Source organism: Erythrolamprus reginae, chromosome Z (assembly GCF_031021105.1).
Source record: "Erythrolamprus reginae isolate rEryReg1 chromosome Z, rEryReg1.hap1, whole genome shotgun sequence".
Classification (NCBI taxonomy): domain Eukaryota; kingdom Metazoa; phylum Chordata; class Lepidosauria; order Squamata; family Dipsadidae; genus Erythrolamprus; species Erythrolamprus reginae.
Genome location: NC_091963.1, coordinates 141,802,291 through 141,819,630, shown reverse-complemented (window position 1 = coordinate 141,819,630; position 17,340 = coordinate 141,802,291). Strand labels below are relative to the sequence as shown.

The 17,340-nt window shown below is 36.8% G+C and overlaps 1 protein-coding gene across 1 annotated transcript; it reads right to left on the bottom strand.

Annotated features, from left to right (window-relative positions):
- Positions 1 to 700: 700 nt before the first annotated feature.
- Positions 701 to 16,609, bottom strand: LOC139154231 (vomeronasal type-2 receptor 26-like). Its single transcript, XM_070728660.1, has 7 exons — positions 16,553 to 16,609; positions 15,174 to 15,349; positions 14,427 to 14,604; positions 10,790 to 11,653; positions 6,761 to 6,985; positions 2,657 to 2,783; positions 701 to 1,602 (listed from the first exon to the last, which is right to left on the bottom strand). Exons 1-7 carry the CDS (start codon positions 16,607 to 16,609, stop codon positions 701 to 703), a joined length of 2,529 nt encoding a protein of 842 aa, XP_070584761.1.
- Between the last annotated feature and the right edge of the window lie 731 nt (positions 16,610 to 17,340).

Below are 17,340 nucleotides of genomic sequence, written 5' to 3'. Positions count from 1 at the left end.
TAAGTGAACTTTGCTCCAATAAAGCTGTTAAATGATTCACTGTAGTGTTCAATTAGCATTCAGTTGTTAAGTGAAACTGGTTTCCCCATTGACTTTGTTTGCCTGGAAGTTACAAAAGGTGACAAGTGACTCCAGAAGATACAACTGTCATAAATATGAGTCACAGTTGCCAAATGTCTAAATTTTGATCATGTTATCATGAGTTATAAATGTGAGAAATTGTCATAAGTCACTTTTTTCCAATGCCATTGTAAATTTGAAGATCACTAAATGAACTTTGTAAGTCAATAACTATTCGTAATTTGGGGGGTCTGGACTTAGTGGATTTTATCTGAGGAATGTTCCCTCAATTCCTTGCCTTTTCTCCATTTGGATTAAGGCAACTTTTAGCATTCCTTCTTGTTAACAACAAGCAAACTAGGTTAACATCAGCACTTTATGTTGTAATTTGAGAACTATTGGAGAGGAATCAATAATTGCAAGAAGGAGCGAGCCCAGGGTTAAATAGGTTTTCCTTCAGGTATATGGGTATAGCACTACAATAAAATTTAAAATGATTTAAGGGCTACACATGTCCTTCTATATTTCTATGGAGATTCTCAGTCATCCAGGTCATGGTTGTCCCAAAGGTGCTTTTCCAAGAAGCAAAACATCTTCAAAGTCCAGTTGCTTCTTGAAAAGGCACCTTTGGGCTGCCCTACTACAGTTTTTTCTTCATCACTTGCTGTTTTCTATTCAGGTCAGGTCTCAAAACAATGATAAAGCATTTAGGAGAAAAGATGCAAATTAGCAATGCAGCACTGGAGGCTATAATAGAGAAGATCTCCACAGCAACTATGTATTTTCCTTTTGTGCTCAGATAAGTTGGAAGAAACAAGATCCAGACTGAGCAGAAAATCAACATACTGAAGGTAATATGCTTGGCTTCATTGAAGGTATTAGGCAATTTTCTTGCTAGGAAAGCCACTATGAAGCTGACAATAGCAAGTAACCCCAAAAAACCCAAGACGCAGTAGAACATGAAGACTGATCCTTCATTGCATTCCAAGATGATTTCTTCTGTTATTGAATTCATGTCAACATCTGGGAATGGGGGAGAGGTTGTCAGCCATGTAGTACAAATCATAATTTGAATAAAAGAGCAGCACAATACTATGGACATGCCTAAGCTTTTCCCCACCCATTTGGTCATCTTCGAATCTGGCTTGGTAGCCATGAAAGCTGCAACCACAATGATGGTCTTGGCCAAAACACAAGAGATGGCCACTGAGAAGATGATGCCAAATGTAGTTTGACGAAGGACGCATGTCACCTTGGAAGGCTGGCCAATGAATAACAAAGCACACAAAAAACACAAAAGAAGTGCAATAAGGAGAGCATAGGTGAGACTCCGGTTGTTGGCTTTAACTAGAGGAGTGTTCTTATTCTTGATAAATATCCAAAAAATTATTACTGTAGTCAAAGAACAGAAAAGAGTGGAACTAGACAAAATGGTGCCTAGTTGTTCTTCATACATCAGAAATGCTATAATTTTTGGGATACAGGAATTCTGTTTCTTATTTGGGTACTGATGTTCTGGACATTGAACACAGTCATCCATATCTACAAAAGATAACATCAGGTTAGATATAAATAGTGAAATTGTACCAAAGGAATCAAAATAAAATTTTATTGTCTTATTTATTTTTTTATTTATTAGATTTGTATGCCGCCCCTCTCCGAAGACTCGAGACGGCTCACAGCAACAGAACAATACAAATCCAACAGTTAAAAAACAATTTTAAACCCTTAATATAAAAAACAAACATATGTCTCATACAAACCATACGTAAAGAGGGAACGGCCCAGGGGAATCAATTTCCCCATGCCTGATGGCAGAGGTGAGTTTTAAGGAGTTTGGGAAAGGCAAGGAGGGTGGGGGCAATCCTAATTTCTGTCTTCTGGTTTAAAATATGAAAAGCAAATTTATTTACAAAGCTTGCTTAAAGCTATATTCCCAAAGTTCTGTCCCAAAAAAAATATAATTTTGTTCTCATGAATTAATAGAACTGGAAACTTTATTTTTAATATTTTTCTGCAACATCAATGCAGTATTTAACTAAAAAAATAAACATTTAGAGGAAATTTACTGAAAAAGTATATTCAATAATGTATCTTGAAAAAAGGAGTGTTTAAATATATTTCATAAAGTAAGAGAATGAACATGTGATGTAAATGATGAAATATAAAGAGTATTTTAAATATAAATTCAAATGAGATTTTAATGTTCACTGTTATGAGTAAAATTGATTTTTGCATCTATGTCAGCACTTTATTTATCTGAAAAAAGTGGTAATAACCACAGCATTTATTAATTTGTTTTACAAATGCTTATAGTTAAAATTTTATTTCAATCATTCCACGTCTGTCTGTCTGTCTGTCTGTCTGTCTGTCTGTCTATCTATCTACAGTATCTATCTACCTACTTACCTACCTACTTACCTACCTATCTATCATCAATCATCAAACTATCATTTATTCTCCATTCTCTATCTAATTTACAAAACTATTGGGCAAAAATTTAAACATCATCCCTGAAATAATAATAATAATAATAATAATAATTTATTTTTTAATGACATCATCTTCATAAACCTTACAATAAGTAAGATCTTACCCTCTTGATTAGAAATTTTTCCATCTGGACACTGAAGGCAATTGTAGCAACAAAATGGCTTTTCTTCTATTTTGCTCTTACTATATCCTGAATGACACTTGTCGTTACACTGAGAAAGAGGTTGGGCCTGTTCAGAAGTGGAAGAAGAGAATCCTTTTAATTAAACCAAAATGGACTTTTGTAATACTAAAACATTTACAAGTATCATCCAATGTTGTGGAACCTGTGCTCACCATGATGTGTATTGTTTATTTCTGCAATTTATTGGTGTATTATTATTATTTTTCTTATCTATGTATGACTGTAACTTGTTGCTTATATCCTAAGATTTTTATTAATATTGCTTCTTCATTGCTTATTTGACCCCTATGACAATCATTAAGTGTTGTACCACATGATTCTTGACAAATGTATATTTTATTTTATGTACGCTGAGAGCATATGCACCAAGACAAATTCCTTGTGTGTCCAATCACACTTGGCTAATAAAAATTCTATTCTATTCTATTCTATCCTATCCTATCCTATCTATCTATCTGTCTGTCTGTCTGTCTGTCTGTCTGTCTGTCCGTCCGTCCGTCCGTCCGTCCGCCCGCCCACCCAAACCACCCACCCACCCACCCACCCACCCACCCACCCACCCACCCACCCATCTATCTATCTATCTATCTATCTATCTATCTATCTATCTATCTATCTATCTATTTGACTTCTATGCCACCCAATCTTGAATGACTCGGGGTAGCTTACAACAGTGTAAATTACAAAACAATAAAATGAAGTCAAATATAACTCTAAACTGTAAAACATTAATGTGCTTGGTAGTGCAGAAATTTTGGAAAGAGGTTCAAAATGAGATTAATAAGATGTTAAATATAAAATGGGTGGTTACAGAGGTGATGGCAGTATTAGTAATGAGGAGGGATATGGGTGAATTCAAAGAAATTAAGGAAGCAGCTATAGAAAGTGCCCAAGCGGTAATAGTTTTAGGGTTGGAAGGATGCAGTAAAATAGACAATACAAAATTGTTACCGGTACACGGTGGAACACATTCAACTTGAAATTATGAATACAAAAATGAATACGATCAATGAAAATAAAGTGAAAAACCGATGGGAAGATGGGATAGAGATAGAGGTTTTATAGTCAGTAGAATTCGAGACCGAGTTATAAAGAATAAAATGGAATCACTCTATAATTTGTAAATATGATAATGTTCTTGGTTTAAAATATTACAAATTAGTACACCCTCATTTTGGGAGTCAGGATCACGTATCACTGTGCACTTTTTGTGTAGTGTGCATCTTTTTATTATCATTAAAACTAATAAAATGTATTTTAAAAATTCTGTAAAACATTAATTAAAAGCCCTAATAAGCTAACCATCAACATGCAAACATAACTTTCATACAATATGCCCATGATAGTTGTTGAGTCAAGCCCCCCCCCCCCAGGCCTGCTGGCAAAGCCAGGTCTTTGTGGCCTTACAAAAAGCTAATAGAGTGGGAGCAGTATAGACATCGGGGAGGGATCAATTCCATAGAGCCGGGGCAGAAACAGAGAAGCCCCCCCCCCAAACAGTTCCACCAACCTGTATTGCTTAGTCAATGGGACCTGAAGGAGGTCAGCTCTGTGTGCTCTTATAGATCTCTGGGAGGTATGTGGCAAGAGATAGTCCCATAAATAGTCTGGCCCTGAGCCATATAGAGCTTTATAGGTAATAACCAACACTTTGAATCATGCCTGGTGACTAATAGGAAGCCAGTGCAGCTCTCAGAGCGTAGGTGTTATATGGGTGTACAGAGGTACACCCATGACAGCTCGCGCGGTTGCATTATGAAAAATTTGTAGTCTCCAAACACTCTTCAAGGGTAGCCCCATATAGAGCACATTGCAATAATCAAGACAGGAGGTGATGAGGGTCTGCACGACTGTGTGTAGAGCCTCCTGGCCCAGGTAAGGCCACAACTTGTAAACCAGGCAAACCTGGGCAAAGGTCCCCTGGCCACAGTCAAGAGGTGGTGATCAAGGTTCAGCTGTGGATGCAGGACACTCAAGTTGCGGACCTTATCTGAGGGGTCAATGTTTCTCCCCCCAGAACAATGGATGGACAGATCAAATAGTCCTTAGGAGGAAATGCCCACAGCCTGTTGGTTCCCATCCAGATCCTTACAGTTTCCAGGCACCGGCACATCACATCCACCTCTTCACACCCCATGCCAATTCAGTGGTGTATGAGATGTGCCGGTGCCTGGAGGTAAGTCCTAATATAGACTCTTACCCATGTTCGGTCAGACTCAGTGTTACTGGCCCTCCATGTTTGCTCTAAGCATTTCATCCCCCAGAGTTCCTCAGTAAACCAAGGGGATCTCCAGGGTCTACTGCATTGGAGAGGCTGCAAAGGCACAATTTGGTCTAGAGCCCCAATGCGGCTTTGTTTGTTTGTTTGTTTGTTTGTTTGTTTGTTTGTTTGTTTGTTTATTTATTTATTTATTTATTTATTGGATTTGTATGCTGCCCCTCTCCGAGGACTCAGGGCGGCTCGCAGCAAATACAGAAAAACAAGAATTATAGCAATCCAATTAATACATTAAAAACAGTCTTTAAAATTCTAATTAAAAAGAAAAAAAGCATTAATATCATTCATTCAACAATCAAACTATAGCATTCATTGGTCAGGGGGGAAGATCTAAGGAACCCCAGGTCTGGCGGCCAAGATGAGTTTTTAAACTCTTCCAGAAGGCGAGGAGGGTGGGGGCAGCGCAAATCTCCAGAGGGATCTGATTCCAGAGGACTGGGGCCCTCACAGAGAAGGCTCTTCCCCTTCCCATGCTGTCACTAGTGACTCAGCTGGATTACGGACAAATGAGTCAAGAATTACCCCAAGCTCCCTCTGAAACCTATTCGGGTCCATTAGGCACCTGGGGCAGAATCTCCTAATCAGTTCTGCCTCCCTGTGGTGGGTCAAAGTCCAGACAAGGGTATGGTGACTATACCCCTTAAAACCAGATCATTTTTCCACTGCTCTGAGAGAAACACCAAATTCAGTGTATGTCCCCCTCTTCAGTTGGACCCTGAATTACTTGGGTCATGGCCATGGTTGTCATGGAAGCCATGAACTCCTGTGCCACCTTTGAGGTTTCGCTGAGTGATGGTAGATTAAATTTCCCCAGCACTGCAAACCTGGGGAACTCCACCGCCAACCTAGCTACCACCTCGAGCAGCGCAGACAGGACTGTTGCAACATAGCTGGAAGGCAAGTATGTTAATAGCTAGCCCACTTGAACCCCTAAATCCAATCTCAAGAAGAGAGTCTCACACCCAGCAGTCTCTGAAGCAGGGACCCTGCAAGGGCTTAGTGTCTCCTGGACCGTGACTGCCATTCCCCCACTCCTTCCCTGGTGTCACAGCTGATGCAAGACCAGAAATCTGTCTAGGCACATTTCCAAGAGAAGAACAGCTCCCTCTGGTCTCAGCCAGGTTTCAGTCACACAAGCCAGGTCAGCCCCTTTTTCCAAGAGTAAATCTCAGATCAAGGGGGCCTTGTTGGCAACTGACCTGGCATTGAGTAGCAGCAGCCCGAGACCAGGGCCCTGACTACATCTGACACCAGCTACACGGGATGAGACCGAGGGGCCAGAACAAGAAAATGCTTTCAAGCAGAGAGTCCTCATTCCCTGAGAGTGGCCTACTCCTCGGCTCCCACTGTACCTGCCCCTCCCAGTGACAACCATAATGCCCTGGCTCTCCACTATACCCAACGTTGTTTTCCCATCTCCATAGGCCTTCCAATCCCTTGACAAGCCTGCCATTCCATACAAATCACACTTGCTCCCATTCACCCTTCATAAAAACTAAGTCCTCTCTCTCCGCCACAACCCACAATTCCATCCCCAACAACTACTTAATAGTAGTACAATATAAAAAAAGTAATGCAACATCCTATCTACTATATAAATAACTCATAAGTTAATTTAAAACAGCTCCACATTCGATCTTCCATACATGCAAGTTCAGACACATACACTCTCCAGACTTATTATATTATTATAGTAGATTATTATTAATCTACTTTTCATTTACAGGAATGAAATTGGGTCATACCTGATTAAACCTCCTTGGCCATTCAATAAATTTTTCAGAAATATATATTTTTTCTTGTGAGTTCATCGTGTTTATTCCTCCAATTTTAAATCTCAGAAAGGATTGGTTAGCAAAAGTAATCCAGTTAATAATATCAAATCCCATCTCCAGTTCTCCATTCTGGTTGAAGGAAACTTTTTCCCCCACACCATTGTTGAATGAGATTGTTCTCACAAAATGGTTGAGCTGATTTTTTAAAAAAGAAAGAAATTAAAAGGTATAAATTTATTTATTTATTTATTCATTCATTCGATTTTTGATTATTTTGCCACCCTTCTCCTTAGACTCAGGTGGTTTACAACATATTAGCAATAGCGCTTTTTAACAGAGCCAGCATATTGCCCCCACAATCCAGGTCCTCATTTTACCCATCTCAGAAGGATGGAAGGCTGAATCAACCTTGAGCTGGTGATGAGATTTGAACCATTGACCTACAGATCTACTGTCAGCTTCAGTGGCCTGCAGTACAGCACTCTACCTGCTACACCACCCCAGCTCTGAACATATTTGTTCAAGTTTGATTTCTGAGTTACTGGGGAAGAGGCTAATGCTGAGAAAGATTGAGGGCAAAAGAAGAAAAAGATGACAGAGAATGAGGAGGCTGGATGGAGTCACTGAAGTGTTTTTTATTTTTTATTTTATTTAGTTATTTATTTATTATTTATTTTGTCAAGTATACATTGGTAGTATTCAAAGATATAACTATGTTTATATACATGATACTAGTGAGAGAAAAACATTAGGACAGAGAACGGAAGTCACGCTGGTTCACTTATGCATGCCCCTTACTGACCTCTTAGGAATCGGGAGAGGTTTACAGTGGATAGTCTAAGGGTAAAGTTTTGGGTTTAGGTGATGATACTACAGAATCAGGTAGTGAATTCCATGCATTAATTATTCAGTTATTAAAGTCATATTTCCTGCAGTCAAGTTTGGAGCGGTTTGCTTTATGTTTGTATCTGTTGTATGCTCATGTATTGTGGTTGAAGCTGAAGTAGTCATTGACAGGAAGGACGTTGTAGCAGATTATTTTCTGGGCTATGCTTAAACACATCATGATTAAGGTGACGTAGTTCTAAGCTTTCTAAATCTAGGATTGTAAATCTAGTTGCATAGGGAATTCTGTTGTGAATGGAGGAGTGGAGGGCTCTTCTACTAATATATCTCTGGATATTTTCTAGAGTGTTTATGATTGAAATGCAGTGTGGGTTCCAAACAGATGAGATGTATTCAAGGATTGGTCTGGCATAAAAATTGTATGCTCTGTTTAGTAGTCTGAGATTACCAGAGCATTATGAAGGATTAGGTTAACAACTCTTGAATTCTTTTTGGCGATGTTGTTGCAATGGGCTTTGGCACTTAGATCTTTTGATATGAGTTCCAAGGTCTTTTATGGAGAGATTGGTCTGTAGTTTTCAACTGAACTGGGGTCTCTTTTTGAAGATGGGGATGACTGTTGCTAGCAACCATAGCTTTGGTAGTGAGCTGGTCTTGAATGATTTTTAAGGATAATGCTTAGTGGTTCAGCTATGGTTGTGGAGAGCTTTTCTAGAAAGTATGCATATAGACCATCAGGATCAATTGATAGAGAATGTTTAAGGTTTTGTAGTGCTTTTCAACATTGTCTTCTGTGAAGTCTATTTGATTTAAGTTATTGTGAGTGTTTGAGGGGCAATTAGGGATTTTGGGGGATCAGCCTTTGCTGTTTACAAAGATTGAGCCAAAGAATGTGTTGAAGAAGTTAGCTTTGATTGAATCATTGTAGCATTCTTTGATGTTGGGTCCTTTTAGTGGTAGCATAGGTCTTGAGTGCTTGAGTTTGTTATTTATAAAGTTGTAGAAGGCACAGTTGGATTTGGTGTGCAGGAGGTTTTCCTCTTGTTTGCTGTGATAATTGAAGCATACAGTCTTTATTTGGTGGCATATATTTTTGTAGCAGATTTTGAAGTTGGCTACATGGACTTTTTTGTTTTTCCGCCAGAGACTTTTTTTATTGTAGTTTTCTTATTGAGATGGATAGGTTGTTTTTCTTGCTTATGGTACTTATTAGTGGTACATGTAGTCTGTTAATTCATTTGACTTCAAGCAAGAATATGTTGTAGAAGTCATCAGCAGTGTTACAGCCAGAGAATAGAGTTTGCCAGCCAATAGTGGAGAGATTGGCATCTATGAGTACATAGCTTTTTTTAAGTTGTACTTGGGTATCACTTTATTAAGGTGATTCTTGGAGTGGCATAGTTTGAGGTTGAAGTTAATCATGCTGTGGGCGCTATAGGAAAATGTTTCTTTTCTTTGTAGTACATAAATTGCACTTTTGCTATTGTAGAATATGAGGTCTAGGCAGTATTTTTTTACTGGAATCAAATATTATTATTTGTTACTAGTTGGTCGAGTCCCAGATTGGTAACAGCATTATACAGTCAGCATAATCCTAAATGGACTCCAGAGTATGGAGGAATGTTGTCCATGGGGTTGTGATGGGTTGGGTATGACTTCACAACTAACAATAATAAACATTATTACTATTACTATTACTATTACTATTACTGTTGTTGTTGTTGTTATTTAGATTTGTATGTCGCCCATTCTATTTGTGGAATTTGATTGTTAAATCCCTGAGTACATTTAACAAAACTAGAAAGTAATGCAATGTCATTAAGTAAATCTTACTTAAAATTAGTGTATGCTTTTGAAAGCAATAGATTACAAAAAAGAGATTATTTATTTAAGTTATGATTTCAAATATATACAGTAAAGTCTTACTAGGGCCAAAAGATTGATATTGCAACATTGAAAAGGTAAATCTGTGGCCCCTTTCACTTAATATGTTGAAGACCTGATTATTCTTGCTACAATGAATTATGTAGCTCATTTATACCGAACAAATAAATTATGTATACATGTGTGTGTGTGTGTGTGCGTGTGTGTGTTCTCATGAGAAAAGTACACAGTAGAACCTCTGGTCACAAATGCTTCTGACCATGACCAAATCAGGTTCTGACCAAAAAATCCCCACATTTTTTTTCCATGGCTTATTTCAATTCCACATATTTTTTTGAAAGCACCAAATTTCCAAAATTAGGTTTGGGTCACAACTAAATTAGGTTCTGACCAAAGTTATGGAACAAATTATGGTAATGACCAGAAGTTCTTTTGTATATAGAATTGTACTGTTTGTTGATATAATAATATACCATATTATATTTTTATCACATTTTCACTTGTTTTTAAAACAACTTTTCTGTATTTTTCTTCTTCTTTTATGACATTTTATTACCATCACTATTATTTTTGTGTTTTTCTCCTTTTTTATTATTAATTAAAAAGCAATTAAAATAATCAAATAGTTGTGATTTCCAACTTTCCATACTAAAATATATGGTATATATATGTGTGTTATATATAGATAGATATAACATATAAACTATTGTGGATAAAACTATTGGGTAAACTTGCAACTTAAATAAAGTCTGAAAAGAATTGAAGTTGAAATGCACTGTACATTTCTAATGGAGCTAAGCTACATGCTCCATTGGCATCACCAGGATGGCATTCCCACCGTTCCAGTGCCTAGCCCATCCCTGACTCCTACCCTCAAAACACCGCTATAGAAAACTGCACACCAAGAGAACTAGACACAAGAATAGTTTTCTCCTGAGTGCCATCACTCTGCTAAAGAAATAATTCTCTCACCACTGTCAAACTATTCACTAAGGCTGCAATAGTATTACTATTAGTCTTCTCATCATTCTTGCCACCCATCTGCTCCTATTTATGACTGTAGGACTGTAACTTGTTGCTTATATCATTAAGATTTATATTAATATTGATTGTTTCCTGATTAATTTGTACCCTTTGGCAATCATTGAGAGTTGTACCTCCTGATTCTTGATAGATTCTAATTTTAATCTAATTTTAAATATAATCTCAAATCAGTAAAATTAAAGAGAAAATGATTTTAGGTAAATAAATAAAATATCAAGATATTACCTTCCAGAATTGTTTTTGTATTATGTTCAGTTTGGCTTCATGGTTTTCTGCTCTGATCATGAACGTAGATGACAGCATGACATGCAAAGCATGTGCTACCACATAGACTGCATTGTAGATGCTGTAGCTGTGGCCAGTCATGTTCATTTCGAACACAGTTGTAGGAAGAGTCTCCAATTTCTCCTCTCCAGTGCATATGACATTTTTTCCATCATCATTTATCACAGAGCTGGAGAACGAACATTCAAATGCATTTTTCCAGAAGAGCTTAATAAAGCTATCCTCTTTGTCAAAGTCAGGCTTCCTCATCTGAAGAAATTTCTGGAATCCCAACACCTTCTTTGAGTGAATTGAAAAGGATAAAGCACCATGGAGGAAGTCTATCTCATGTTTTCTTTGAAAGGGAAGTGACATGAAATCCATCTGTGCAGTCATAACCCACACCTTAACATTTGCCAGTAGTGATATTCCTTCCAAATTTGACAGAACTGAAAATAGTCTCAAAACTATCATGTCATCAATTTCGCCATGAATTATTATTACATTTGCAGTGCTCCTCATGATAACATTGAACAACTTTATCCCATCATCCAATGTATCAATAATGTCATTGGAATAAGAAACAGTTGGTGACTTTTCAATGAAAGCAAAGCAGATGCCTTTCTGGGAAAACATGGGAACCACATCAAGTACAAACTTTTCACCATTCTCATTATCCATATGAACTAATCCAATCCATGTCCATCTGAATTTTAGGAGTAACTGGAGAATTCCCTTGTACTGAAGATCAACATTTGGGAACATCTGTTGATATGAAGCAATCTGCATTTTTATATTCATCTCTGGAGCTGAGCCATAGATAAACTGAAGAAAATAAAGGAATGAAATTAGGAGATAAATTACATAAAATTAAACAGGAATAAATGTCTTGAAGAAATTTAATTTTGCATTTGGCTTTAGAAGAAACAATCTTTTACTCAATTGACAGGTCAGGTCCACACCAGCAAAATAAACACTATGTTAGAATGTTGCAAGAGATCATCCATGCCTCATGATATCATTTCTCACTTTATGTCAGTGGAGAGGAATATGGATAATATGTTCCTGTGGTATTCAATTTGAAGACAATTATGACAGTTTCATATTCTGAGAATTTATCAACAGTTTCTCAATATTTTCTTAAATATATTAATTTCACATCCTGGTCTTATCCATGCATCCATTTTATAGGCTCCATAAATAAAGTAATTATTTATTGAGTACAAATTAAATGTAATGTGTAAAAAATGTAAAAAAAAGATGTTGAGACTAGAAAGAGTGCAAAGAAAAGCAACAAAGATGCTTAAGGGACTAGAGGTAAAACATATAAAGAATGTATAGAAATGTAAAAAAAAAGGGGAGAAGATATGTGAAAGGAAGAAAAGATATATGAGATAACAGAGAGACAATTTGACAGGGGACTGAAGGCACTCTAGTGCACTTATGTACACCCCTTGCTGACCTCTTAGGAACCTGGAGAGGTCGATCGTGGATAATCTAAGGAGAAAATGTTGGGGGTTAGGGGTTGACCCTACTGAGTCTGGTAATGAGTTCCTTTACAAGTACATGAAGATTAGGATTGCTCCCACCCTCCTTGTCTTTCGCAAACTCCTTAAAACCCACCTTTACCATCAGGCATTGGAAAATTGATTCCCCTGGGTCGTTTCCGTTTTATGTATGGTTTGTCTGAGATGTATGACTGTTTTTTATATTAAGGGTTTTAAATTGTTTTTAATCATTGGATTTGTACTGTTTTGTTGTTGTGAGTCGCTCCGAGTCTTCAGAGAGGGGCGGCACACAAATCTAATAAATAATAATAATAATAATAATAATAATAATAATAATAATAATAATAATAAATAATAACCAACTTTCCTTTTTTTCTACAAAAAAAAGCCAATGCCACCCTAGGACACACCATCTACCAAAAGAAAACACACACCAACCACTACTTAACTGCACACTCCCACAACCACCCTGCACAGATCATCTCAGTAGCCAAAACCCTCATCTCCAGAACCAAACGCCTAGCTGACAAAGACCACCTGAAAACTGAATTAAACAAGCTCAAAAATGTATTAATGGATTTGAAAGAAAAACAATTAGAAACCTAACCAAAAAAAAGAGACACCCCCCAAAAAACGAAGACAAGGAACAGGATAATGGCACCAGACTCCTCCCTTACATTAAAGGCACTACAGACAAAATTAGCAAAATTTTCCACAAACATAATATCAAAGCACCCTTTGTCATTAACCATAAAATATCCAACATCTTAAGAAACCCAAAAATCAAAATCCAACTTGAAAACTAAGGAATCTAGGAAATACCATGCAAACCTGTGCAGCCACATACATTGGACAAACTAATAGAAGAATAAACCCACACATTGCAGAACACAAAAATGCAGTCAAAAAAGAAGAAAAACTTCCTCCCCTTTCCAGCACGTTAAAAAACCATGACATGGAATTGATTTTGAAAAAACCAAATTAATCTCCAAAACAGAACATCTATACAAAAGAATAATCATGGAAGCCATAGAAATAGAAAAACACCCCCCCAATATGAATAAACATGATAACAAGTCCCACCTACCAGAAGTTTAGAAACCAGCCCGAACCAAAAAAACATATCACAATCATAAATCCACCATGTCAATCATCTTATATGTGATTCCACCAACCAATCAAACCATTAAAACACAGCCACCCAATCTAATTGCAACATTTGAATCAGAACTCCACACCAATCACTATTTATAAGGAACAAATGGCCATTGCAAACAAATCATATTTAAAGTAGCACAAAGCCAATAACTTCAGCCTAATGATGGTGAATGTGATTTTGCTGAAATGTCACGAAGACACTCAAAATATTACAGGAGGAAAAAATCTGAACTCACAACACTCTAAATACATGTACCCATGAAAACACACACACACACACTTTGAATATATAGAATATAGACATAAGACATTAAGATTTATATAGATATCCTGATTATAGATTATAATTTTAAGTTGTTCAATATTAGAATATCATATTACTGTACATCGTTTTCTTTCTACTCTCCACTTTCTGATTAACAATATATTAACTGATTAGCTTGGAGAAATATATTTTTGGTATATTTCTCTTTGTTTAGTGGATGAAAGCTTGGAATATTTTTTTTTCAAAAGGTTAGGATGTCATCATCATCACCAAAGCTATAAAAAGACAACAGCATCAATAACCTCACCAGTGACCTCATTGTTTAATCTTCAAATATCCATGCATAATTGCTAACATTTTTTTTCTTCTTTAAAACCGGGAGCCAAAAGAATGTGTCCAATGTTTGGATCCTATAATTAGTCTATTCAGTTTCTTAAAACCTTACTCCAACCTTTACCCCTAACCCTAACCATAAGCCTCACCCCAAATTTCCTAATCACAAGAGTGGAAGTTCTTTTGAAGCCCAGGTTCTTTTGAAGGCCAACCTCTTTATTCCAGTTATAGCATACATGACATTCTTGTACTGTACAGTAGCCATGGCCATAAGGAAAAAAAGATGAATGAATGAAAGACCTCCCAAAGTCTATTTTTCAATAAATCATTGTACCTGTGGCATCTTGTAAACAGACAGGAGGGTTGTCAAATGAAATCCAACAGCAGAGGTAGGTCCTCCAATGACAGCTATTGGTCTGTTTTGCACATCACAGTTGTAGTTAGGAACGAAGCTCCCTTGAGCAGAGAATAATTCTAACAAGGCACGGTACGTCCAACTTGCACTAAAATAGCTATTATAGATATGGAAACCTAAAGTATGATTAGGTAAAATCTGGGGATTTTCATTGATCTCCTTAATACTAAATTGCAATGACAGAAATTGCTGATAAACTGGCGTCATGACCCTGTAAAGAAAAGTACAAGTCACATAATGTTTAATGCAAAGTGCAACATTAGTCTATTTCACTCCAGGATATTGCAAAGGTTTCACATCCATGCGTGCATAATTTAGCAAAATTTCCCATTCCTTCTGTACATTCACAATATCACAATATTAAATTATGGGAATTTTCAAATATGCCAATAAAAATTCCAGTATTAATTTTACTTTTTAAATGAACACAGATTAGTTTATATGAACTGAACATTGATTCTCATTTACTAAAGACATGATCTGTACATTATTTGATGTAACTTTTCCTTTGAAACTTTGAAATAAGTTTTCCTGAGGTTAGCTAAATCTTACTATACTATCTTTTATTCATGATTTAATCAGAAAGAATTCCATTACCTAGGCAGAGAGGAAACCATCTGAATTGGCATTAGAAAGGAATATGTGTGTGTTTTAAAATAAACTTACAGAATATCATCAAAGAGATCACTAGAGGGTGCTTTACTGAAGTTCATCATGGAAGATAATATGTAGATCTTAGATAAAATGCCTACAATAATGAGGTCTCCTGGTTGGTATTGTTTGTGAAGAAAAGGTAGTGGCTTACTGATGCTGCATCTAGCCCTTGGAATTTTGGATGTGACCTGGTGCAAAAGCACTAAAAATATTGTTCCCAATATCACCATTCTGAATGAAGCAATTCCTTCTATAAGTCAGCTCATCTTCCCAGCACTCTCCTTCATTAATTCTGATAGTCTAAACTAAGTCCCCAGACAGTGTGTTACTAGATAAAAAGTACAATTATCAAAGTTCAGCACCTTAACTATCTTTAAACCTGGGTGGGAACAGTCCAGACAATATTCTACTTTATTTTCACAGATGCTTTTATTTTGTTGCATTGCATTTTGGCATTAGTGATTCTTATAAATCATTTGGGATCTATGCGGCTCTCAGACATTAACATGTTCAAATGTATAATTGCAGAGGAGGAATCAAGTAAATATAATAGGTGAAATAAAACAGATAGGAAAGCATGTGATATATATGAGATATTATATGTTCTTTACTGAAAAACCCACAAATGTAGATTTTTTTTTAAAAAAAATATCTTTTGAAATTAGAACACCTACATAGTTCAACTTATTTTATCTATCTTGGGCTTATTGAAATGGGGGGGGGGAAACTGAAGGGAAAAGTTGTATTTACCACTGGTCTACTTCAGTGTGATAGCAAAATCTGAAGCAGAGATATCTATGAGAGTGGGAGGGATTTTTTTAAAAAAATAGTGTGTAACTCTGCAACTGCAAAACCATTTTTTAATGGGAATGCAGCATGCATACAAAGTTACAGGGTTTATTTTTTTATAATGTAGCTGCTATTTTGACTTTTTTATTTTGTCATATGCCCTTCATCAGATGCTACTGATTCTGAAAACCGTAACAATTGGGTAATAGGGAGTAGAAAAGAAATAGAAGTATATCCTTCTGAATTTTTCAAAAGAGTTCACTGTATAGTCAAAAATTAAAATATATTCAATTGCACTGGTAGTATTTCGATGTAGGTATGTTTTAGAATAAATTGGACAACAGATTTTACTGAATACACATAAAACAAATTCTTTAGTGGCAAAAAAGTTGATTCTTTATCCATTTGAGATTTCTAGTCAATTGCATTTTTAAAAAAATCTGTCAGGTTTTTTGCATTACAGTGATTCCTCGATTTTTGTGGGTTCAAACTTCGTGAAACGGCTATACCACGGTTTTAAAAAAAATATTAATTAAAAAATACTCCGTGGTTTTTTTTCTATACCACGGTTTTTCCTGCCAGATGACATCATACATCATCACCAAACTTTCATCTGCCATTGCTGATTGGCCGAAATCTTGGCCAATCAGCGTTGTCATCGCAAAAAATTTGCCCGACAATGCTGATGGCCCGAAATCTCAGCCAATCAGTGGTGTTATCCCAGTGTGCATTAATACAGTATTTTTACAACTTATTAAAACTTATTGGAAGATGCCTCCTAAACGTTGCACACGGAGCGGAGGCTGCAACAGTAAAAAGAGCAGGAAGATGCTGACAATTAAGGAGAAAATTGAACTTTTGGATATGCTAAAAGGGGGTTGCTCTTATGCAGACGTTGGTCGGCATTATGGAATCAACGAATTGAGTGTGCGATACATTCGGAAAGATGAAAAGAAGATAAGGCAAACAGCTATGATAACATTCAACAAGGCAGCAAAAAGGATGGTGACGTCTAGAAATAAACGGCTTATGAAAATGGAAGCTGCTTTGTCCGTGTGGGTACAGGACTTCCATAAGAAGAGCATTGCATTGGATACCAATACGATGCGGACAAAGGCACAACAACTCTACACCCATCTGGCAAACAAAGAAGGAGGCGATGCAGCTGAGGGAAAAGAAGATGTTGGTGAAGGTGCTGATGACTCAGAAGACCCCCAGCCATCAACACCCACTGCTTCTCCAACCCCATCCACATTCACAGCAAGTAAAGGATGGTTTGATAAATTTCGAAGGTGCTATGGCCTGAGGAGTGTGTCATTGCACCGAAAAGCTGCCTCAGCGGATACAGGTGCAGCCGAGCAGTACGTCCATGGCATATTTAAAGAGATAA

Coding starts and splice junctions, on each gene's coding strand:
- LOC139154231 (XM_070728660.1), bottom strand. CDS start 16,609: ATGACAACGCTGATTGGCCAAGATTTCGGCCAATCAGCAATGGCAGAT. Junction 15,350..16,552: donor CAATGGCAGATGAAAGTTTG/GTGATGATGTAT, acceptor CTTTTGCACCAG/GTCACATCCAAAATTCCAAG. Junction 1,603..2,656: donor AAAAATTTCTAATCAAGAGG/GTAAGATCTTAC, acceptor TATCTTTTGTAG/ATATGGATGACTGTGTTCAA.